Genomic DNA, 24,398 nt, shown 5'->3' on the forward strand with positions numbered 1-24,398 from the left:
CGAGATGGTAATAGGCTGAGATTAGGTGTAAAGTGTACTGGCAGGGCAAGAGATAGCTGCCAGGTGTGAGAGAAACAAAAAGGGGGGGGGGGGGGGGGGGGGGAGAAAGAGAAAGGAGTGGAAAAATTACAAGAAAAAATGTGTAATAGGGGCCGAGGTTATGATCTGAAATTGTTGAACTCGAGATGGAGTCCGGAAGGCTGCAGAGTGCCTAATCGGAAGATGAGGTGCTGTTCCTCGAGTTTACGTTGAGCTTCTGTGGAATACAAGAGGCCAAGGACGGTGGTATGCTGGCCTTCATAGCGAGAGGATTCAAGTACAGGAGCAAGGATGTCACGCTGCAGTTCTACAGGGCCTTGGTGAGACCACATCTTGAGTATTGTGTGCAGTTTTGGTTGCCTTATCTGAGGAAGGATGTTCTTGCCATGGAGGGAGTGCAGCAAAGATTCACCAGACTGATACCTGGGATGGCAGAAATGACATAGGGAGAGAGATTGGGTCGATTAGGCTTATATTCGCTAGAGTTTAGAAGAATGAGAAGGGATCTTATTGAAACTTAGAAAATTCTAACAGGACTAGATGCAGGAAGGATGTTCCCGATGGCAGGGGAGTCCAGAACCAGGGGTCAGTCTAAGGATAAGGGATAAGCCATTTAGGACTGAGATGAGGAGGAATTTCTTCACACAGAGTGGTGAACTTGTGGAATTCTCTACCACAGAAGACAGTTGATGCCAATTCATTAAATATATTCAGGAAGGAGTTGGATATATTTCTTAAGGCTTAAGGGGATCAAGGGATATGGGGAGAAAACAGGGAAAGGGTACTGAATTTGGATGAGCAGCCATGATTGCATTGAATGGCAGAGCAGGCTCGAGGGGCCGAATGGCCTACTCCTGCTCCTATTTTCTATGTTTCTATGTTATGAGATCATGGCTGATCATCCAAATTCAGTACCTTGTCCCCGTTTTCTCCCCATATCCCTTTAGCCTTAAGAAATATATCTAACTCCTTCTTGAATATATTTAATGAATTGGCCTCAATTGCCTTCTGTGGTAGAGAATTCCACAGATTCACCACTCTCTGGGTGATGAAATTCCTCCTCATCAGTCCTAAATGGCTTACCCCTTATCCTTAGACCGTGACCCCTGGTTCTGGGCTCTCTGACCATCGGGAACATCCTTCCTGCATCTGGTCTGTCTAGTCCTGTTAGAATTTTTAAAGTTTCAATGAGATCCCCTCTCATTCTTCTAAACTCTAGCGAATATAAGCCTAATCGACCCAATCTCTCTCCCTATGTCATTCCTGCTATCCCAGGTATCAGTCTGGTGAATCTTCGCTGCACTCCCTCCATGGCAAGAACATCCTTCCTCAGATAAGGTGACCAAAACTGCACACAATGCTCAAGATGTGGTCTCACCAAGGCCCTGTACAACTGCAGCAAGACATCTTTGCTCCTGTACTCAAATCCTCTTGCTATGAAGGCCAACATACCATTTGCCTTCTTAACCACCTGCATGCTTACCTTCAGCGACTGGTGCACAAGGACACCCAGGTCTCGTTGCACTTCCCCTTTTCCCAATCTATTGCCGTTCAGATAATCTGTCTTCCTGTTTTTGCCACCAAAGTAGATAACCTCGCATTTATCCACATTATACTGCATCTGCCCAATCACCCAACCTGTCCAAATCATACTGGAGTTTCTCTGCTTCCTCCTCACAGCACACACACCCAGCTTTGTGTCATCTGCAAACTTGGAGATATTACATCCACAGGAAACTCTATTATCCGACACCAACGGGACCTGCATGGTGCCGGTTTATCAAAAAGTCTGGATTACAGAGAGGTATAGTTTAAAAGGTACGAGAGCACCGTACACAGCAACAAATCCAGGCTTCCCTGTTGCTCAGCAACATGTGCAGGAACTCCGGCCACAGACCAAGCGTCCCTGTTGCTTAGCAACAAGTGCACAAACCCCAGTTACACAGCCACAGATCCAGGAACTGCCACTAATATGAAGTAAAACTTACTTGAACCTACTCCCGAATTTTGCTGGTTAACAGATTTCCAGTTATTTAGGTGCCGGTTAAAAAGAGTTTCTTGTAGTTCCCTCGTCTAAATCATTAATATATATTGTGAATAGCTGGGGTCCTAGCACCGATCCCTGCAGTACCCCACTAGTCACTGCCTGCCACTCGGAAAAAGACCCGTTTATTCCAACTCTGCTTCCTGTCTGCCAACCAGTTCTCGATCCAAGTCAGTACCTTACCCCCAATCCCACGTGCTTTAATTTTGTACACCAATCGCTTATGCGGGACCTTATCGAAAGCCTCCTGAAAATCCAAATACACCACATCCACTGGTTCTCCCTTATCTATTCTACCAGTTACACCCTCAAAAAATTCCAGTAGATTAGTCAAGCACAATTTACCTTTTGTAAATCCATGTTGACTTTGTCCGATCCCGTCACTGTTTTCCAAGTGCTCTGCTATTACATCTTTTATAATGGACTCTGGCATTTTCCCCACTACCGATGTCAGGCTTACCAGTCTATAATTCCCTGTTTTCTCTCTACCCCCTTTTTTTAAATAGTGGGGTTACATTAGCTACCCTCCAATCCATGGGAACTATTCCAGAGTCTATAGAATTTTGGAAGATGCCCAGCAATGCATCTACTATTTCTAGGGCCACTTTCTTAAGTACCCTAGGATGTACGTCATCAGGCCCTGGGGATTTATCCGCCTTCAATCCCATCAATTTTCCCCAACACCATTTCCCTACAAATACAGATTTCATTCAATTCCTCTCTCATTAGACCCCATGTTCCCCAAAATCTCTGGAAGGTTATTTGTGTCCTCCTTTGTGAAGACAAAACCAAAGTTTAGTTAGGTTTTTTCTCTCATTTCGTTGCTTCCCCCCCCCCCCCACCAGTCAGGCTCTGCAAGGTCTCACTGAAGCTGTTGCTAAGCTACAGAGATACTTACAAGGTACGGCCGACTGTTTAGAAGCTAAGCAACAGGGTTTGTTGCCAGATGCGGAGCTCAAAGCTCCGTATGTTTCAACATTAGCGCTGGTTTGTCCGGCAGTTTTGATGGGACGGTAACAGCTCGGTCCCGTCGGTGCCGGATATCAGTTTCCTGTATGTATTTAATTGGTCTGCCATTTCTTTCTGCCCCATTATAAATTCCCCCGATTCTGACTGCAAGGGACCTAGGCTTGACTTCCAATTTTTAGTCAGTTTTTATGTTCCCTGCAAGCTTACTCATTCTATTTCCCCCCTCTTAATTAATCCCTTTGTCCTCCTTTGCTGAATCCTAAACTGCTCCCAATCCTCAGTTTCGCTGTTTTCTGGCCAATTTATATGTCCTCTCCTTGGATCTTATGCCATCCCTAATTTCCCTTGTTAGTCACGGTTGAGTCACTGTTTTATTTTTATGCCAAATAGGGATGAACAAGTTCTGTAGTTCATCCATGCGACCTTTAAATATTTGCCATTGCCTATTCACCATCAACCCTTTAAGTAACATTCCCCAATTCATCCTAGCCAACTTGCATCTCATATCGTTGTTTCTTTTATTTAAATTCAGGACCCTGGTCTGAGTCAACTACTTCACTCTCCATCTTAAATGAAGAATTCTATCATATTATGATCGCTCCTCCCCAAGGGGCCTCGCACAACATTATTGCTAATTAATCCTCTCATTACATAATACCCAGTCTACGATGTCTTGATCTCTAGTTGGTTCCTCGACATATTGGTCCAGGAAACCATCCCATATACACTCTAGGAATTCCTCCTCCACAGTATTGTTACTAATTTGGTTAGCCCAATCTATATGTAGATTAAAGTCACCCATGATAACTGCTGTGCCCTTATTGCACACATCTCTAATTTCCCATTTATGAAGGGGTTTTATGAAGGGGAAGTCATGTTTGACAAATTTGCTGGAGTTCTTTGAGGAAGTAACATATATAGGGTGGATAAAGGGGAACCAGTGGACGTAGTGTATTTAGACTTCCAAAAAGGCATTTGACAAGCAATAATCTTGTGTGTGGCACCTTAAGATAAAAAATCACAGGATTGGGGGTAATATTCTGGCATGGATAGAGGATTGGCTATCTAACAGAAGGCAGAGAGTTGGGATAAATGGTTCATTCTCAGACTGGCAATCAGTAACTAGTGGTGTTCCGCAGGGGTCAGTGCTGGGTCCCCAACTCTTTACAATCTATATTAACAATTTGGAGGAGGGGACCGAGTGTAACATATCAAAGTTTGCAGATGATACTAAGATGGGAGGGAAAGGAGTGAGTGAGGAGGACATAAAAAACCTGCAAGGGGACATAGACAGGCTAAGTAAGTGGGCAGAGATTTGGCAGATGGAATACAATACTGGAAAGTGTGAGGTTATGCACTTTGGCAGGAAACATCATAGAGCAAGTTATTATCTTAATGGCAAGAAACTGGAAAGTACTGAAGTACAAAGGGATCTGGGGGTCCTGGTGCACGAAACTCAAAAGGTTAGTATGCAGGTGCAGCAAGTGATTAAGAAGCCCAATGGAATGTTGGCTTTCATTGCTAGGGGGATAGAATATAAAAATAGGGAGGTATTGCTTCAGTTGTACAAGGTATTGGTGAGACCGCACCTGGAATACTGCGTACAGTTTTGGTGTCCATACTTAAGGACATACTTGTTCTCGAGTCAGTACAAAGAAGGTTCACTCGGTTAATCCCGGGGATGAGGGGATGGACATATGAGGAGAGGTTGAGTAGATTGGGACTCTACTCATTGGAGTTCAGAAGAATGAGAGGCGATCTTATTGAAACATATAAGATTGTGAAGGGGTTGGATCGGGTGGATGCGGGGAGGATGTTCCCGATGATGGGCGAAACTAGAACTAGGGGCTGCTCTTTCAAAACTGAGATGAGGAGGAACTACTTCACTCAGAGGGTGGTAGGTCCATGGAATATGCTGCCCCAGAAAGCTGTAGAAGCTACATCATTACATAAATTTAAAACAGAAATAGACAGTTTCCTAGAAGTAAAGGAAACTTCTAGGAAACTAAGGGTTACGGGGAGCGGGCAAGAATTTGGACACGAGTCTAGGTTCGGATCGGTCATGGCCCTGTGGGTAGCGGAGCGGGCCCAGGGGGCGTGTAGCCTGATCCTGCTCCTATTTCGTGTGTCTAATTCTGTTAGATTCAGGAGATGGTTCTGTGATAGTGGATTGGCGGTTAGGATCAGATCAGCCATGATCTTATTGAATGGCGGAGCAGGCTCGAGGGGCCGATTGGCCTACTCCTGCTCCTATTTCTTATGTTCTTATGCCATCCCCAACCTCAGCATTACTGTTTGGGGGGTCTGTATACAACTCCCACCACGTTTTCTGCCCCATGGTGTTTCTCAGCTCTACCCATACAGATTCCACATCATCAGAGCTAATATTCTTCCTTACTATTGTTAATCTCCTCTTTAACCAGCAATGCTACCCCATCTCCTTTTCCTCTTTTTGCCTGTCCTTCCTGAATATTGAATACCCCATGATGTTGAGTTCCCAGCCTTGGTCACTCTGGAGCCATGTCTCCGTAATTCCAATTACATCATATCCGTTTACATCTATTTGCGCAGCTAATTCATCCACCTTATTATGAATGCTCCTCGCATTAAAAAAAGCCTGAAGGCTTTGTCTTAAACACTTAGTCCATTTAGAATTAATATTTACTGTAGCCTTGTTTGATTTACACCCTTGTATTCTCTGCCTTCCACTTTTGCTTTCTCCTTCCTGTCTTTTGTTTCTATCCTTGCTTCCCTTTCCTCTGTCTCCCTGCACAGGTTCCCAACCCCCTGCCATTTTAGTTTAAACCCTCCCCAACAGCACTAGCAAACACACCCCCTGGGACATCAGTCCCACCCAGGTGCAAACCATCCAGTTTGTACTGGTCCCACCTCCCCAGAACCGGTTCCAATGTCCCAGGAATTTGAATCCCTCCCTCTTGCACCATTCCTCTAGCCACGTATTCATCTGAAATATCCTTCTATTTCTACTCTGGACGAGCACATGGCACCGGTAGCAATCCTGAGATTACTACCTTTGAGCTCCTATTTTTTAAATTTACCTCCTAACTGCCTATATTCAGCTTTTAGGACCTCATCCTGGTTTTTACCTATATCGTTAGTACCTATATGCACAACAACTGGTTGTTCACCCTCCCCTCCAGAATGCCCTGCAGCCACCCAGAGACATCCTTGACCCTTGCACCAGGGAGGCAACATACCATCCTGGAGTCTCGTTTGCGGCCACAGAAACACCTATCTATTCCCCTTACAATAGAATCCCCCATCACTATAGCACATATACATGCAGTATAGTGGAAGTACCCTTATTTCAATAGTAAATGGATTAGGGCTAGTCCATTCAGTCTTCAAGCACACGTTTAGTAGATACCAGCTTGTAGTGAAACTGAAATCCCAAGCTTGGTACATTTGCTTTACCCAGTCAATGATTTTGAATCTATTACCTCTAGTTATTGATCCACACAACAAAGGGAATCATTTTCCCCTACTTACTCTATTAAAGTAGCTTTCATGGTGAATATTAGAGAGCTCACAGCAGAAGAATGCAGGGGCACAACCAAGTACTGACAGAATATTATGACAACATTTGTACCTCTGAGATTAAGCACCAGCTGTGGAAGCAGCAACTTTTGCACAGTAACTTGCTACATTGCCCCACCTAGAAATCACTGTGACGTTGTTGAGACTCAATGTGATGTCACCACAGAACAGTACATGGGCAAATTGCTGAACCAAGAAAGAAATGTCAAGAATGATTCTTGGACTTTAGGAATGAAGGAGGGTTTGCAATTTTCAGCACACTATTATCTCTGTTAATGTGCACAATGTACCAGACGAGTTCCAAATGAGTTATTGAACATATTGTGTAGTGCAGCACTCTGTTAACAAAGTTTTTAAAATGGTGGTGTTTTATACAAACCTGGCTACAAATCTGAAACTGAAGTTCTTTCCACATTTGGAACCTCATACATGCAAAGTAGTCCCCATCATGAATAGCAACAAGTCTAAACCACATTCTCAACTTTGTGACACAAACCTAAAATAGTCAAGTTAGCTTCAGTCATTTGCTCCAAAATGTTGATGCAATGGTGCAAGCCAAGAGGTGCCAGATATCAGGGAGCGGGAGTAGTAGTCACAAATAAAATCTAAATGAAATTAAGTACCCAAATCATTTAACTGTCACTGAATGTTCCCCACACCAAGTGCCAGGATATCAAATCAGGCCAACCATTTAAAATGAATTTGACAAGATTCTGAGGGGGGTTGATGCTGAGATCTCATTTCCCCTGGCTGGAGAGTCTAGAACTAGGGGGGGCATAGTCTCAGGATAAGGGGTCAGCCATTTAAAACTGAGATGAGGAGGAATTTCTTCTGAGGGTTGTGAATCTTTGAAATTCTCTACTCCAAAGGGCTGTGGATGCTGAGTCATTGAGTACATTCAAGGCAGAGATCGATAGATTTTTGGACTCTAGGGGAATCAAGGGATATGGAGATTGGGCAGGAAAGTGAAGCTCAGGTCAAAGATCAGCCATGATCTTATTGAATGCTGGAGCAGGCTCAAGGGGCCATATGGACTACTCCTGCTCTTATTTCTGATGTTCTGCCATAAGCCAATGGCCCCGATTATAGCCAGAATCAGCGCTGTAACATAAATGGGACCACAAAAAGTGTGTCTGCCAGCACCAGCCTGTCTCTTTAGCAGTGCAAGGTCACCAACACGGATGACCAACAAGGGCGGGCTCACATTCAAGCTGCAGAATCAGTGCAAAGCAGTTTGTTTCCCTTCCAACCATTCTGGCCCAACACAGCAGAACTCTGACAGCTGCAGAGTCAGACCCAGTACCACCAGCTGACAATGAGGAAGGATGTTCTTGCCATGGCAGGAGTGCAGCAAAGATTTACCAGGCTGATACCTGGGATGGCAGGAATGACGTATGAGGAGAGATTGGGTCGATTGGGCTTGTATTCGCTGGAAACTTATAAAATTCTAACAGGACTAGAAGATGCAGGAAAGATGTTCCCGATGATCGGGGAGTCCAGAACCAGGAGTCACAGTCCAAGGATAAGGGGTAAGCCATTTAGGACAGCGATGAGAAGGAATTTCTTCACCCAGAGTGTGGTGAACCTGTGGAATTCTCTACCACAGAAGGCAGTAGAGGCCAATTCATTAAATATATTCAAGGGAGTTGGATATATTTCTTAAGGCTAAAGGGATCAAGGGATATGGGGAGAAAGCAGGGACAGGGTACGGAGTTGGGATGATCAGCCATGATCGCATTGAATGGCGGAGCAGGCTCGAGGGGCCGAATGGCCTACTCCATTCAGCCCACCACCCCCCGGTAGCCTGTCCAATGGCCGGTCTACGGCTTCCCGCTGCAAAGCCGGACATTCAGCCCTGGGAGTGAATGCGCCGCTGAGCAAGGGTCCTGCCACCGCCGGGCGCTCATTCCCACACAACGACGCCCTTTAAACCCAGAGCCCAGCACTGTCCGTGCATTAAAGACACACACGCCGCGCCTCAGAGAGGCGAGTCTCACCGGCTCCGCTGCCCAGAGTTGGAAAGGCGAGTCTGCGGTTCCTCCCGAGCTCTCTGTCTCTGTGCCGTTGGCCCAACTCTCCGCCTGTGCATAAAATGGCCCCCCGCTGCCTCGCCGGTGGATTTAAATTCCAGTCTCCAACCGCTGTCCAAATCGCCCTTCTCCCATTGGCCCACTCAAACAAAAACAGCCGTCTCATTGGACAAAGCAAACGGAGGGCTGTGATTGGAATGGCCGGTTCCAACTGCCGCCGGTCGCTATAGGGACCACGCACACGCTGGCGCTCCCCCCCCCTTCCCCTCCCATTTCAGCTCTGTAAGGTGAGCCAACTCCCGTGCGTCACGTCCGGTGCCAATTGGAGACCGCGGGCGCCATGCTTGATAAAGGCCACACGCCCTCAAGTTGTCCAGCAGCGATAGGGTTCCCCCAATAGTGTGACCCGAGTAACTTAGAAAGTGCTCAAAAGAAGTTAAAATACTGCTGATGCGGTAAGTTTGAAGACAAAACAACCCAGCAAAAAGTTGCAAATACGCAGTTGGTGAGGCAGCATCGGTGGAAAAACATAGTAGCACAACAACCTGTATTTATACAGTGCCTTTAACTTAGTAAAACTTCCCAAGAGCTTCACAGGAGCGTTATCAAACAAAATTGGACACCGAGTCACATAAGGAGATACAAGGACAGATGCTTGGTCAAAGAGTTCAGTTTTAAGGAGTGTCTTAAAGGAAGAAAGAGAGACAGAGAGGTTTAGGCTGGGAATTCCAGAGCTTAAGGCCTAGACAACAGAAGGTACAGCCACCAGTGTTTGAGCGATTATAATCAGGGATGCTCAAGAGGGCAGAATTAGAGGAGCGCAGATATCTCGGGGTGGGGGGATGGTTGTGGGGCTCCCTTTCCTCTCCAAAGTCCTTGAACGTATTGTTGCCTCCCAAATCTGTGCCCATCTTTCCTGCAATTCCATGTTTCAATTCCATGTTTGAATCGCTCCATCAGGTTTCCGCCCTTGCCACAGTACCAAAACGGCTCCCATCAAAGTCACAAATGACATCCTTTGTGACTGTGACAAAGGTAAACTATCCCTCCTCGTTCTTCTTGACTTGTCTGCAGCCTTTGACACGGTTGACCACTCCATCCTTCTCTAACGCCTCTCCACCGTCGCCCAGCAGGGTGGGACTGCACTCGCCTGGTTCCATTCTTATCTATCTAATCGTAACCAGAGAATCACTTGCAACGGCTTCTCTTCCCGCTCCCGCATCGTTACCTCTGGTGTCCCCCAAGGATCTATCCTTGGCCCCCTCCTATTTCTCATCTACATGTTGCCCCTTGGCGACATCATCCAAAAACACAGCATCAGTTTCAACATGTACGCTGACGACACCCAGCTCTACCTCACTACTACTTCTCTCGACCCCTCCACAATCTCTAAATTGTCAGACTGCTTGTCCGACATACAGTTCTGGATGAACAAAAATTTTCTCCAATTAAATATTGGGAAAACTGAAGCCTTTTTTTTGGTCACTGCCACAAACTCCGTTCCCTAGCCACTGACTCCATCCCTCTCCCTAACATCTGTCTGAGGCTGAACCACACTGTTCGCAACCTTGGTGTCATATTTGACCCTGAAATGAGTTTCCGACCACATATCCGCAGCATAACAAAAACCGCCTACTCTCACCTCCGTAACATTACCCGTCTCTGCCCTTGCCTCAGCTCATCCGCTGCTGAAACCCTCATCCATGCCTTTGTTACCTCTAGACTTGACTATTCCAACACACTCCTGGCTGGCCTCCCACATTCCACCCTACGTAAACTTGAGGTCATCCAAAACTCGGCTGCCCGTGTCCTAACCCGCACCAAGTCCCGTTCACCCATCACCCCTGTGCTCGCTGACCTACATTGGCTCCCAGTTAAGCAGCGCCTCGATTTCAAAATTCTCATCCTTGTTTTCAAATCCCTCCATGGCCTCGCCCCTTCCTATCTCCATAATCTCCTTCAGCCCCATAAACCCCGAGGTATCTGCACTCCTCTAATTCTGCCCTCTTGAGGATCCCTGATGATAATCGTTCAACCTTTGGTGGCTGTGCCTTCTGTTGCCTAGGCCCTAAGCTCTGGAATTCCCTGCCTAAACCTGTCCACTTCACTACCTCTCTTTCTTCCTTTAAGACGTTCCTTAAAACCTACCTCTTTGACCAAGCTTTTGGTCACCTGCCCTAATTTATCCTTATGTGGCTCGGTGTCAGATTTTTTTTGTTGTCTTATAATTCTCCTGTGAAGCGCCTTGGGATGTTTTACTGCATTAAAGGCGGTATATAAATACAAGTTGTTGTTGTTGTTGGAGGAGTTTACAGAGATAGGGAGGGGCGAGGCATGGAGGTATTTGAAAACAAGGATGAAAAATTTAAAATTGTGGCATTGGTAAACCAGGAGCCAATGTAGGTCACTGAGCACAGGGGTGATGGGCGAACGGGACTTGGTGCGATTTAGGACACAGGCAGCCGAGTTTTGGATCACCTCAAGTTTACGTAGGGTGGAATGTGGGAGACCAGCCAGGAGTGTGTTGGAATAGTCAAGTCTAGAGGTAACAAAGGCAAGAAAAAGGACCATTTAATTTTAATATGTACAATACATCATTAAAATTCCAAATGACACCCGCCCCGCCTTCCCATAAAAAGTATTTGAGGTTGTCACAAAAATGGTTAATAAACAAATAAGCAACAGCAACATGTATTTATATAGCGCCTTTAACATAGTAAAACATCCCAAGGCGCTGCACAGGATTATTATAAGCCAAAAAATTTGACACCGAGCCACATAAGGGGAAATTAGGACAGATGAGTATTTCTCTCTCCTTTTTTCCAAACTTAAATTTTGTGGTTTATAGTTTATAGGGTGTCTGTGGTGTAGCGGGGATTGCTGGTAAACAAGGGCCCTTCAGTATATCATTTAATTGTAGTGTAATTGGTGGGATTGATTTGATTTAATTTAATTTGAATTAATTAAAGGGTAAGTCATGACAGGAGAGCTCTGTGCTGTGGTATGCTCCTCCTGCGCTATGTGGGAAATCAGGGACACTTCCTGTGTCCCTGATGACCATGTGTGCGGTAAGTGTATCCAGCTGCAGCTACTGACAGACCGCATTGCGGTGCTGGAGCTGCGAGTGGATACATACTGGAGCATTCGCGATGCTGAGGACGTCGTGGATAACACGTTTAGGGAGTTGGTCACACCGCAGGTAAAGGCTGCACAGGCAGAAAGAGAATGGGTGACGACCAGGCAGAGTAGTAGGCGCAGGCAGGTAGTGCAGGGGTCCCCTGTGACCATCCCCCTCTCAAACAGATATACCGCTTTGGATATTGTTGGGGAGGATGGCTTATCAGAGGAAGGCAGCAGCAGCCAACTTCCTGGCACCGTGGGTGGTTCTGCTGCACAGGACGGGAGGAAGAAGAGTGGGAGAGCTATAGTAATAGGGGATTCTATTGTAAGGGGAATAGATAGGCATTTCTGCGGCCGCAAACATGACTCCAGGATGGTATGTTGCCTCCCTGGTGCAAAGGTCAAGGATGTCTCAGAACGGCTGCAGAACATTTTGGAAAGGGAGGGTGAACAGCCAGTTGTCATGGTGCATATAGGCACCAACGATATAGGTAAAAAACGGGATGAGGTCCTAAAAGCTGAATATAAGGAGTTAGGGGGTAAATTAAAAAATAGGACCTCACAGGTAGTAATCTCAGGATTGCTACCAGTGCCACGTGCTAGTCAGAGTAGAAATAGAAGGATATTTCAGATGAATACGTGGCTAGAGGAATGGTGCAAGGGGGAGGGATTCAAATTCCTGGGACATTGGAACCGGTTCTGAGGGAGGTGGGACCAGTACAAACCGGACGGTTTGCACCTGGGCAGGGCTGGGACCGATGTCCTAGGGGGAGTGTTTGCTAGTGCTCTGGGGGAGGGTTTAAACTAAAATGGCAGGGGGTTGGGAACCTGAGAAGGGAGACAGAGGAAAGGGAAACAAGGATAGAAGCAAAAGACAGGAAGGAGAAAAACAAAGGTGGCAGTCAGAGAAATCAAGGGTTTAAATCAAACACGGCCACAGTAAATAATAATTCTAAAAGGTGTAAGAGTGTTAAAAAAAAGCCTGAAGGCGTTGTGTCTTAATGCGAGGAGCTTTCGTAATAAGGTGGATGAATTAGCTGCGCAAATAGAGGTAAACGGATATGATATGATTGGGATTATGGAAACATGGTTCCAGGGTGACCAAGGCTGGGAACTCAACATCCAGGGGTATTCAATATTCAGGAAAGATAGGCAAAAAGGAAAAGGAGGTGGGGAGCATTGCTGGTTAAAGAGGGGATTAACACAATTGAAAGGAAGGATATTAGCTCTGATGATGTGGAATCTGTATGGGTAGAACTGAGAAATACTAAGGGGCAGAAAACGTTAGTGGGAGTGGTATACAGACCTCCAAACAGTAATGCGGAGGTTGGGGATGGCATTAAACGGGAAATTAGAGATGCGTGCAATAAGGGCACAGCAGTTATCATGGGTGACTTTAATCTACATATAGATTGGGCTAACCAAATTAGTAACAATACTATGGAGGAGGAATTCCTGGAGTGTATACGGGATGGTTTCCTGGACCAATATGTCAAGGAACCAACTAGAGATCGGGCCATCTTAGACTGGGTATTATGTAATGAGAAAGGATTAATTAGCAATGTTGTTGTGCGAGGCCCCTTGGGGAGGAGCGATCATAATATGATCGAATTCTTCATTAAGATGGAGAACGAAATAGTTGACTCAGGGACTAGGGTCCTGAATTTAAATAAAGGAAACTACGATGGTATGAGGCGCGAGTTGGGTAGGATTGATTGGGGAATGTTACTCAAAGGTTGACGGTGGATAGGCAATGGCAAACATTCAAAGATTGCATGGTTGAACTACAGAATTTGTTCATCCCTGTTTGGCATAAAAATAAAACAAAAAAGGTGACTCAACCGTGGCTAACAAGGGAAATTAGGGATAGCATAAGATTCAAGGAGAGGACATATAAATTGGCCAGAAAAAGCAGTAAACCTGAGGATTGGGAGCAGTTTAGGATTCAGCAAAGGAGGACAAAGGGATTAATTAAGAGGGAGAAAATAGAGTATGAGAGTAAGCTATCAGGGAACATAAAAACTGACTGTAAAAGCTTTTATAGATATGTGAAGAGAAAAAGATTGGTGAAGTCAAGCATAGGTCCCTTGCAGCCAGAATCAGGGGAATTTATAATGGGGAACAAAGAAATGGCAGACCAATTCAATACATACTTTGGTTCCGTCTTCACAAAGGAGGACACAAATAACCTCCCAAAGATGTTGGGGAACATAGGGTCTAATGAGAGGGAGGAACTAAAAGAAATCAGTATTTGTAGGGAAATGGTGTTAGGGAAATTGACGGGATTGAAGGCCGATAAATCCCCAGGGCCTGATAATCTACATCCTAGGGTACTTAAGGAAGTGGCTCTAGAAATAGTAGATGCATTGCTGGTCATCTTCCAAAATTCGATAGACTCTGGAACAGTTCCTATGGATTGGAGGGTAGCTAATGTTACCCCACTATTCAAAAAAGGTGGTAGAGAAAAAACAGGGATTATAGACCGGTAAGCCTGACATCAGTAGTGGGGAAAATGCTAGAGTCCATTATAAAAGATGTAATCGCAGAACACTTGGAAAACAGTGACAGGATTGGACAAAGTCAACATGGATTTACAAAAGGTAAATCATGCTTGACTAATCTACTGGAATTTTTTGAGGATGTAACTGGTAGAATGGATAAGGGAGAACCAGTGGATGTGGTGTATTTGGACTTTCAGAAGGCTTTCGATACGGTCCCGCATAAGAGATTAGCGTGTAAAGTTAAGGCACATGGGATTGGAGGGCAAGGTACTGACTTGGATAAAGAACTGGTTGGCAGACAGGAAGCAAAGAGTTGGAATAAACGGCTCTTTTTCCGAGTGGCAGGCAGTGACTAGTGGGGTACCGCAGGGATCGGTGCTAGGACCCCAGTTATTCACAATATATGTAAATGATCTAGACGAGGGAAAAAGATGTAATATCTCCAAGTTTGCAGATGACACAAAGCTGGGTGGGCGTGTGTGCTGTAAGGAGGATGCCGAGAAACTCCAGTATGATTTGGACAGGTTGGGTGATTGGGCAGAAGCATGGCAGATGCAGTATAATGTGGATAAATGTGAGGTTATCCACTTTGGTGGCAAAAACAGGAAGGCAGATTATTATCTGAACGGCAATAGATTGGGAGAAGTGGAAGTGCAACGAGACCTGGGTGTCCTTGTGCACCAGTCGCTGAAGGTAAGCATGCAGGTGCCGCAGACGGTTAAGAAGGCAAATGGTATGTTGGCCTTCGTAGTGAGAGTGTTTGAGTACAGGAACAAGGATGTCTTGCTGCAGTTGTACAGGGCCTTGGTGAGACCACACCTTGAGTATTGTGTGCAGTTTTGTCCACCTTATCTGAGGAAGGATGTTCTTGCCATGGAGGGAGTGCAGCGAAGATTCACCAGATTGATACCTGGGATGGCAGGGATGATGTATGAGGAGAGATTGGGTCGATTGGGCTTATACTCGCTGGAGTTTAGAAGAATGAGAGGGGATGTTATTGAAACTTATAAAATTCTAACAGGACTAGACAGACTAGATGCAGGAAGGATGTTCCCGATGGCCGGGGAGTCCAGAACCAGGGGTCACAGTCTAAGGATAAGGGGTAAGCCATTTAGGACTGAGATGAGGAGGAATTTCTTCACCCAGAGAGTGGTGAACCTGTGGAATTCTCTACCACAGAAGGCAGTGAAGGCCAATACATTAAATATATTCAAGAAGGAGTTAGATATATTTCTTTAGGCTAAAGGGATCAAGGGATATGGGGAGAAGGCAGGGACAGGGTACTGAATTTGGATGATCAGCCATGATCTCATTGAATGGCGGTGCAGGCTCGAGGGGCCGAATGGCCTACTCCTGCTCCTATCTTCTATGTTTCTATGTTTGTATGCCCAAAAGCTTGGTCAAAGAGGTAGGTTTTAAGGAGCGTCTTAAAGGAAGAAAGAGAGGTAGAGAAGCGGAGAGGTTTAGGCAGGGAATTCCAGAGCTTAAGGCCTAGACAACAGAAGGTACAGCCACCAGTGTTTGAGCGATTATAATCAGGGATGCTCAAGAGGGCAGAATTAGAGGAGTACAGATATCTTGGTGGGGGGGGGGAGGGGGCAAGGTTGTGGGGCTGGAGGAGATTACAGAGATAGGGAGGGGTGAGGCCATGGAGGGATTTGAAAACAAGGATGAGAATTTTGAAATCGAGGCGTTGCTTAACAGGGAGCCAATGTAGGTCAGCGAGCACGGTGGTGATGGGTGAATGGGACTTGGTGCGAGTTAGGACACAGGCAGCAGAGTTTTGGATGATCTCAAATTTACAGAGGGTAGAAAAAGAGAGGCCGGCCAGGAGTGCGTTGGAATAGTCAAGTCTAGAGGTAACAACTTGCCAAGGCTTCTTCGGCAGCACCTCCCAAACCCGCGACCTCTACCACCTAGGAGGACAAGGCCAGCAGGCGCATGGGAACACCACCACCTGCAAGTTCCCCTCCAAGTCACACACCATCCTGACTTGGAAGTATATCGCTGTTCCTTCATCCTCGCTGGGTCAAAATCCTGGAACTCCCTCCCTAACAGCACTGTGGGAGTACCTTCACCACATGGACTGCAGCGGACCGTTGTTCACCACCACCTTCTCAAGGGCAATTAGGGATGGGCAATAATTGCCAGCCTTGCCAGCGACACCCACATTCCCGTGAACAAATATAAAAGAAAACCTTTAACATAGAAAAATATCCCAAAGTGCTTCATGGAGGTGTAATCAAAACATGGATGCTGAGCCAAATACGGTGATATTAAGAGAGATGAATAAACGCTTGGTTGAAGAGGTGGGCTTTTACGGAGGGCCTTAAATGAAGACGGCTTAGGAAGAAAATTCCAGTGCATGAGGCTTGGGTAGCTGAAGGCATGACTACGCGTTTCTCAGGGTTTCCACGGATCTTTTGCTGAAGTAACAGCAGTCAATTAGGAGAACCCCCATGGAAATCCAACCCCCTGGCGAGAGCTAGAACTCAAAACCTATGATCAAGAGTGCTAGCAACTGTACCGAGCTGATATCATTATTGCTGTGCCATATTATTTGTATATTTTAAAATATAGGCATTACTCAAATATCTACGTAATATTTCTGCTTGATGGTTAGTGGCCCATTATGCCCATCAAACCCTGCACAGTGAGAAGCCCGTCCTCGGCTCTCGGACAGACATGTCGAGGGCAGCCAGCTTGTTACCCCAGCCTGCCCTTTGTGATGGCTATAATAATGTCTTGCACAAATGATCTAATGGATGGCACTAAAGATGAATGGGCTGAAAAATCAAGTTCCATTGCTTAGATCGCACAAGATCAAATACTGTCTACAAAGAGAGACACATTTTACTAAAAAGCCATTTTTTTCACTGCTTTATTCAATTAATTAAGCAGTGAATCCCATAACAGCACATGTAGAGCCTTAGGGAAGATCTCTCACAGAAAAAATATACACTGTTATCAATATAACTGCAACATAGAAGGCAGAACAGTATTTACATGGCTAATATTACAAGGAATTGAGTATATTAGAATATGAATAAACACCACAAAAATAGAAAGTTAAACGTTTAGTATTTTTTTTGTGTATTTCAAACAGTTCATTACAGAGCTGCACTATAGCAACATTTCAGCTGCTGAGCTATTGCAGTGTTCACAATGTATATCAGAGAAACATGCTGTACAATCATTTTAGAGTAGACAGTGGTTCATTTGTGAATACTACAATTGCACTGCTCACATACACTGCCCCATGGCCATAATGAATACTGTTATAGTGAATAATCGGTTATACAGTGGAACCCACTAATTGGCACTGCTCGAGACAACCTCGCAAATTGTGATAAAATGGGAATTTCTGTTAAGCGGAAAGCAATAAAGCAAGATCTGGTGCATAACAACCTTTATTTGTCTAAATTCTGTACAACATCTGTACACAAGGGTGAATGTCATTTAAAAAAATTACAATGTCTTACAAAGGTGAATACAGTAGAACACATTAAAAAATTTTAAAAAATGTACATGTCTCCTGAGTGTTTTTTAAGCTGGTAAGAATTCTTTTATTTCTTTTGGTGGAGATCAGAAGTCATCAACCTCCACACTTTCCCCTCCAGTGAATGAAATTTTTCACTATTTTTTGATTCATTGACTCTCTGCAGAACACACAGTGCAGAAGCTACCTCTTTAGCTGTGGGAGTTTCCAGCTCTGGCACATCTTCATTTACATCTTCACAGCCTCTGCCACCGAGTCTTTCAGAGAAGAAACGATTTCTGCATCAGTCAACTCTCCACAGATGCCGAGGTCGTCATCCATCAGAACCAAAAAGGTCAAACTCTGTTTCACTCAAAGTGCCAAGAAGATTTGACCAGACAGGGCACAATAGAAAAGTCCAGTGTTGTCGCAACTGTAAATGCAGTCGGGTGGATACTCTGCTAACAGACGCAGCAAAAACATCCGCACTCCATGCCTCAGCAGCGGGTTTGTTACTGTCTGGTTTTTCATCACACAGGTTTTTGTGAACAAGGTTACGTCTCACTTTTCAGCGGCACAGGAATCCATTTGATGCTTCAAAGCTTTCCACGCCGAGTTCTTTGGCAAGTGCATCAGCTTTAGCTTTCAACAGGCTGCTGTCAAGCGGGATTTTCTGAGCTCTTTTGTGATTAAACCACCTAAGTAGCACTTCATCAATGTCAGCCATCTTACTTTCACACTTCTGTTTCCTACCCCGGTCCTCATTTCTTTCCCAGTCCTTCAAGACATCCGCTTTTCTTTTCAAAATTTTAGAAACCCAGGATTCAGAAATGCCAAGATTCTGTGTGACTTGCTTTTGACTGCGCAATTCCAGTTCTAAACAATCAATTGCTCATTCAGCCACAAGTCACAACACTTTTTTTGTTGAGCCATCTGGAAATTCGACTTCCATTCCTTCCACACAACACTAATACGCAGGTGGATACCAGGTAAAACTGGGACATGTTGACCACCAAACTCAATCAGGTTGAGAGGTGAAAGCCTCAGGTTCAACGGTAACAAGCCTTGTTAAAGTGGGTTAACAGATAACAGAGAGATAGAGATCACGGGGGGAGAGATCATGAGGGAGAGATAGAGATCGTGCAGGGAGAGATTGGGGGGGGGGACGCAGAACACGGAGGGGGTGGGTGGGGTGGGGAGAGATTATGGCAGGAGATGTGCTTGAGGGGCCGGGGAGGAAGCACGCCTGCCCCTCCTGGCCCACAAGCAGTGCTGAAAAAGCACTTACCTGCTAGAGCTGGCTGCTCCCACCTCCCTTCAGCTGCCAGGTTTCCTGAGCCCTGGGAAACATCTCCAGAGCGGGTTACTCACCATCTCCCAACCCATTGCGACGCTTCACATTTTTAACAATTTAACCCCTCGCCTGACCCTCTGCTGCCCATTGCGGGCAGGGGGTTAAAATTATCCTCAGTGAGTCCAAAGCACGTAACTGACATACAGTAACTCAGTAAAAGAAACCCATTTACCATAGTGCATGTTTTTGCAGTCCTCAAAACATTTGTCACAGTGAGTTTACAGTGTACTTCACCAGTGTGTATTTTTTCACAGCAGACATCCTTATGAATGAAAGTGCTAGTTTAAGTGGTAATTCCACAATCCCAGGTTGGAGATGGGGCTACAACATTGGGATTACTCCTTTAGCGTCAATTGATGCTAAATTGTGCACAGTTTTGTGATACAAGCTGACACCAACTGGGAACAGGATTCAGATTTAATAAGTTACTTTCACATAGAACTCCTGCAGTTAGAAATAGTAGACTTTCAACTGATTGGTTTGGGCTGGATTCAGATAAAGGTTCTAGAGGTGAAAGGTCAGTGTGCTGCCTGTCCCCTCACGTATAGTTTTAAATATATGACACATCCCCATATTACAGATAGGATAAGTATACATTTTTTTCCCCCAAGGAAGGCACACCTTTTTGGGTCTACGGGGTAGATTTTGCCGAACCTGTCGGGAAGAAGGCGGGACTTCCCCTTTTGGTTTTTTGACCCACCTACTTCGACGTCCAGCCAATCCGCGCGATTTTTCCCTTGATTGACCTTGTTGAGCCCGCCCAGTGGGCTCAGCAGGCCAATTAAGGGCCACCCAGCAACAGGTGATGTCACAGACTGGAATTTCATCTGTCAAGAGTCCTTGACAGATGAAATATCAGCATTTGACAGCTGTTTGAAGCTGTGAAACACTGACAGTCTGAGTTCTGACATGAGTCATTCTGCACAGACTCAGTTAGAACTCACACCGGCACTCAAAGCTGAAGGCTGTCACTTTTGACAGATCGCAGCCGTTCAGCTTTAAGTTCCGGCTGAGTGATGCGCTCCCGGCAGCTACAGGAAGAAAGGCTGTTAAGGTAAGTACAGGTAAGTAAAAGTTCTTTACACACTTTAGACACACCAAACACACTTATCTTTGCACTCATGCACCCATCACTCACCTGAGCGCCGACATCGCGACCCCTCCAACTCCTTCAACCGGACGGCCCGCCTGCTCTACCTGGCGTGGTTTGGAGCCGTTGGGAAACCCACACGAAACCCCTGAAAATAGGGATTAGGCTAAAAACTGCCTGTTAACTACCTGTTAACAGGCAGTTAAATTGGCACTAATCCCTTCCCGCCTGGTTTCGGCAGGTCCCAGTGCGGGGCGGGTACCCACCGCCCCTGAAATTTACGTGGGGCGGGGTTTTGGGTGAGATGGTATCGGGACCCCCAAATTCGGGATTTTCCCCCCCCACACGCCTGAAACCCCGCCTGACGGCTCCCCGAAAATCTAGCCCTACGTAGCTGTGAGCCACCCCACTGGTGTCAGTAAGAAGGCTGGTCAGTGAGTGCCTCCAAAGGATTCCTGTGGTATCAAGGCCAGGTGAGTCATCAAAACTCAATACTGGTGCAATATTTTCACTGTGACCATTACACATCTTCAGGTGTCTGCCCATTGAACGGTTAGAACCAGCAAGTGAGGATCAGGCTTGATGTCCGACGTGATGATACAAACGCGGCAATGATATAGACTTGATAATGTCGGTGATATGGTAATTTCTCAAAAAGTGGACTACAGTTTTATTCTCACTTCACTATTAAGAGGCTATGAAGTTAAAGTTTCATTTACACAACACGTTTTGTGCTAGTGTGAAGCAGTTCCTGCCTTGCACAACACTATGTGTAATCTAAATCCTGAGTTAGGGCCTAACCTGACCCTGGATGTTGGCTACCGTTATACTGTAACTGTAGTATTACTGCAACGCATAACCACTTTGCACCAATGCTCTCAGGGAGCACTGGGGATGGGCAATAAGCGCAGTCTCGCCAGTGTTGCTCACCTGCCAAGAACCAAAAAAAAGAGCACCCTATGTTTCGTTGTAGTAGCATACACAGTTCCTGGAGATGTAATTGTGTCTTAAAAGTGACAAAACCAGGGGTAATTTACTGCCTTGGTTCTCCTGAGGCAGAGCCTTGCTAACCCAATGTACAGCAAAAATTCAGGTAAATGCTTTGTACAATTTTCCAACTATTTAGATTAATGGTTGGAAAATCAAGCAAAGCTCACCAGAATTTCCAATATACTCTGCAAGCCAGTGGGGTCCGCCTATGGGAGGACAATATCAAAAATTGCCCCAATACAGTACGCTATGTCAAGGTTTATGTCATGTTAAGTGTGTATAGGGAAATTAGTGTACCTGTGTCTGGTACCAACTCATTTTCAGAGATGTCACGGCCAGATAAATTAAGATCTACTGCACCATGTGACAGTGAGGTGGGAGAATGGTTCTTTAATTGACAATGAAAGGAAGCCTTCATTAAGTTTTTCCACATGTTTGATAAGCTGAGATAAGCATTCAAATGGATTATTGAGGTTAGCAACTGTATTCAAAGGAATAGCAGACCACACAGATTAGCACTAGTAACCTATTTGGTGACTTAATTCTTTACTGCTGAAGCTTCTTTTATGTTGCCTGCATGTTACTGTATATTTGTCTAGATGTTTTTATTCTTTGGCTAGTGAGATCTGTCGTGAGAAAATATCTGGTTCCAAATCAGAAAGCAGGAGATACGAATGGTTTGAAATGTCTGTTGCACTCATTGATCGATAATCAAATGTTGCTGGGAAATGCAAGTGACCAAAGAGATGGAACATGTCATCATAACTGACCAATGGTGTTGGGTGTTGTTGCTTCATGCAGGTGATATTGATTGGCTGCACTGATGGGAACTGCTTGTTCCAATTGATGTCATTTTGGATATGTCCTTTATGACTTTTTGTGTCAGGGGCAAGAGGCCACACTCGTGACTGAGAATCCTGCAATGAACTAGTTTTGTCTCGCTTATGAAAGTTGATATCTTCCGGAGGAAGAGATGATGAGTCTTGCAGATCCAAAAAAATATAATTCTGACTGGAGTTATTGGAACTCTCAGTTTCATGATTTGACATCTCTCTGTGTTGCTTGGCGGCGGAGCATTCACTGAAATGATGTTTCTGACAAGCATCCTCTTGCTTTTCCACACATTTTGTGCTGTCATTTTCATTTACCTCAGATATGATTTCCAGAACTGAAGGGAAGAGCTCATCATCAACAAGTTTGTCACAAGTGGGCTGCAAAGGCTGTGGACAGAAAAGGGACACATTTTTTGTAATTTTATTTTTCCTCTATTTTTTTTCCTCAAGGATTTGTTGCATTGAAGCAGTGGATCTTGTCAGGGTAAAGTTCCATTAGGTGTTGGCCCTTCAGTACCTCACCCAAGGGTCATTCTTTATGTGTAGCAGGGGTCATTGTCTAGTGACCCTGGCTGATGGTTTCCCTCCCTACTCTGGCAACACTCAGGCTAGTTATCCCCCCTTACTTTTTTAAAAGAGACCTGTCCAGGAGATGGTGAAATATGGGCATCAGAAGGCAATACTTTTTCATACTCCTTTTCCCTTGAACATTTGAAGCCCCCAAGGGATTACTCATATCAGAAAAATACTTGAATGCTCTAAGCATTTCCTGATTTTTCCTTTCATTAGCTCAAGGGCACTGAGGCTGGTTGCAGCACTGGTTGACTCACTGGCCTTGCTTCGATCAGCCAACTCAACACAGTCCAAGGATTGAAGACAGGAACCCCTGGGTTTGTATGGACCAGTATCACTGCAGCAGTGCATTTATACACCATTCTATCAAGGAAGCACTGGTCCAATATTTTAAATCATGAAATAAATTAAAGAGTTAGATTTGGAGAAGTTATTTGTGCTAAGCCAGGAGTTATGTGGGTATATCGGTCCCTGGTAGCTAATGATTAGAAAAGTCAGTACGAATATAAAACATATTTCCTTGTTTCATACTTGCATCAACTTTTTTGCTAACATTAGTGAATAAAGTAAAATAATCCTGATGGATGTGGGGAGGGAGGGGCATAGTTTAGGATCTACTCCTAAAGTAGAGTGCCATAAATTGGACATAATATTGGCCCGGATTTTCCGATCGGAGGCTTCCTGCGTGCGGATGCCTCAGATCTGGAAAAAAATCTACAAACTTACCTGCTGGCTTCGTAGGTCCCGACACTTCCGATCCTGGGCCTCTCCTGGTCCGCGCGCGCAGAGGCCCAGGTATCCCAGAGGCGCAGGCAGTTTGCAAACGTCCCTGGGATCACGTGGGCCATGGAGAACCAATGGAAGAAGGGAATCTCCCTTCACACTTTTGACAGATCTCTCCGGATAGACCTGTCAAAAGTATGAATGGGGATCACTCAAAAAACACACTAAAACATTAAATATTTTTTTTTTAAATCACGTATTTAAAATTAGTTAAAATTACATTAAATTAAATATTTTGAACAGAAGTTTAATTTTTTGAAAAAAATAATTAAAGTTTTTTACGGGGCTAAAAATAAACTTACCTTTTTTAAAAAGTATTTTAAAATTATAAATGAGGTAAAAAAATATTTAAAAATACTTTTTAAAACTCTTATGCTGGTAAAAGCAGGCCTTACGCCCACAGAGGCCCTTCTCCAGGGCAGGCGGAGGAATTCTTGATAAATCGGAAGTGCAGGTTTTCAGCGCATGCGCTTCGCATACCTGAAACCGGCACATGCAAGGGCCCTACGGGTGTGTACACAGCTCGTATACACCTGTCGGGATCGGGAAATACGGGCCAATATTCTAACTGTGGCCTAACCAATGATTTGTTGTATCTTCATCTGCGCGGGCCCTAGGCTCTGGAATTCCTTCTCTTAGCCTTTCCGCCTCTCTATCTATCCCCCTTCCTTTCAGACGCTCCTTAAAACATGTCCTAATATCTCCTTATGTGGCTCGGTGTCAAATTTTGTTTGATGATGTTCCTGTGAATCGCCTTGGAACGTTTTACTACATTAAAGGCGCTATTTAAATGCTTGTTGTTGTTTAGCATTACCAGTTTACTTTTGCACTCAAGGTTTATATGATGACTCTATTTATAAAACCTAGGATCCCGTATATATTTTTACAGCTTTATCAACTTATCTTCCCACTTTTAAAGATTTGTACATTTGAGTCTCTCCGCTCTTCTATGCCTTTTAAAGTTTTATCATTTCATTTATATTTCTTCTCCATATTCTACCTCCCAAAATGTATTAACTCACATTCATCTGCATTA

At 44.9% G+C, this 24,398-nt stretch overlaps 2 protein-coding genes across 2 annotated transcripts in view; both read right to left on the minus strand.

Annotated features, from left to right (window-relative positions):
- Positions 1–8,834, minus strand: part of cdc20 (cell division cycle 20 homolog) — a 30,747-nt gene extending 21,913 nt beyond the window's left edge. The window contains exon 1 of the mRNA XM_085983237.1: positions 8,608–8,834. The gene's annotated coding sequence lies outside the window, so the exon portion shown is untranslated. The remainder of the gene's footprint in view (positions 1–8,607) is intronic.
- Positions 8,835–17,653: 8,819 nt separating this feature from the next.
- Positions 17,654–24,398, minus strand: part of mpl (MPL proto-oncogene, thrombopoietin receptor) — a 41,037-nt gene continuing 34,292 nt past the window's right edge. The window contains exon 12 of the mRNA XM_085983238.1: positions 17,654–22,393. Within this exon, the coding sequence (XP_085839364.1) occupies positions 21,779–22,393 (615 nt within the window). The 3' untranslated portion in view covers positions 17,654–21,778. The remainder of the gene's footprint in view (positions 22,394–24,398) is intronic.

The sequence above is a fragment of the Somniosus microcephalus genome, chromosome 3, assembly GCF_052327205.1.
Source record: "Somniosus microcephalus isolate GS21.2 chromosome 3, FLI_Smic_1.0, whole genome shotgun sequence".
In the NCBI taxonomy this organism is placed as follows: domain Eukaryota; kingdom Metazoa; phylum Chordata; class Chondrichthyes; order Squaliformes; family Somniosidae; genus Somniosus; species Somniosus microcephalus.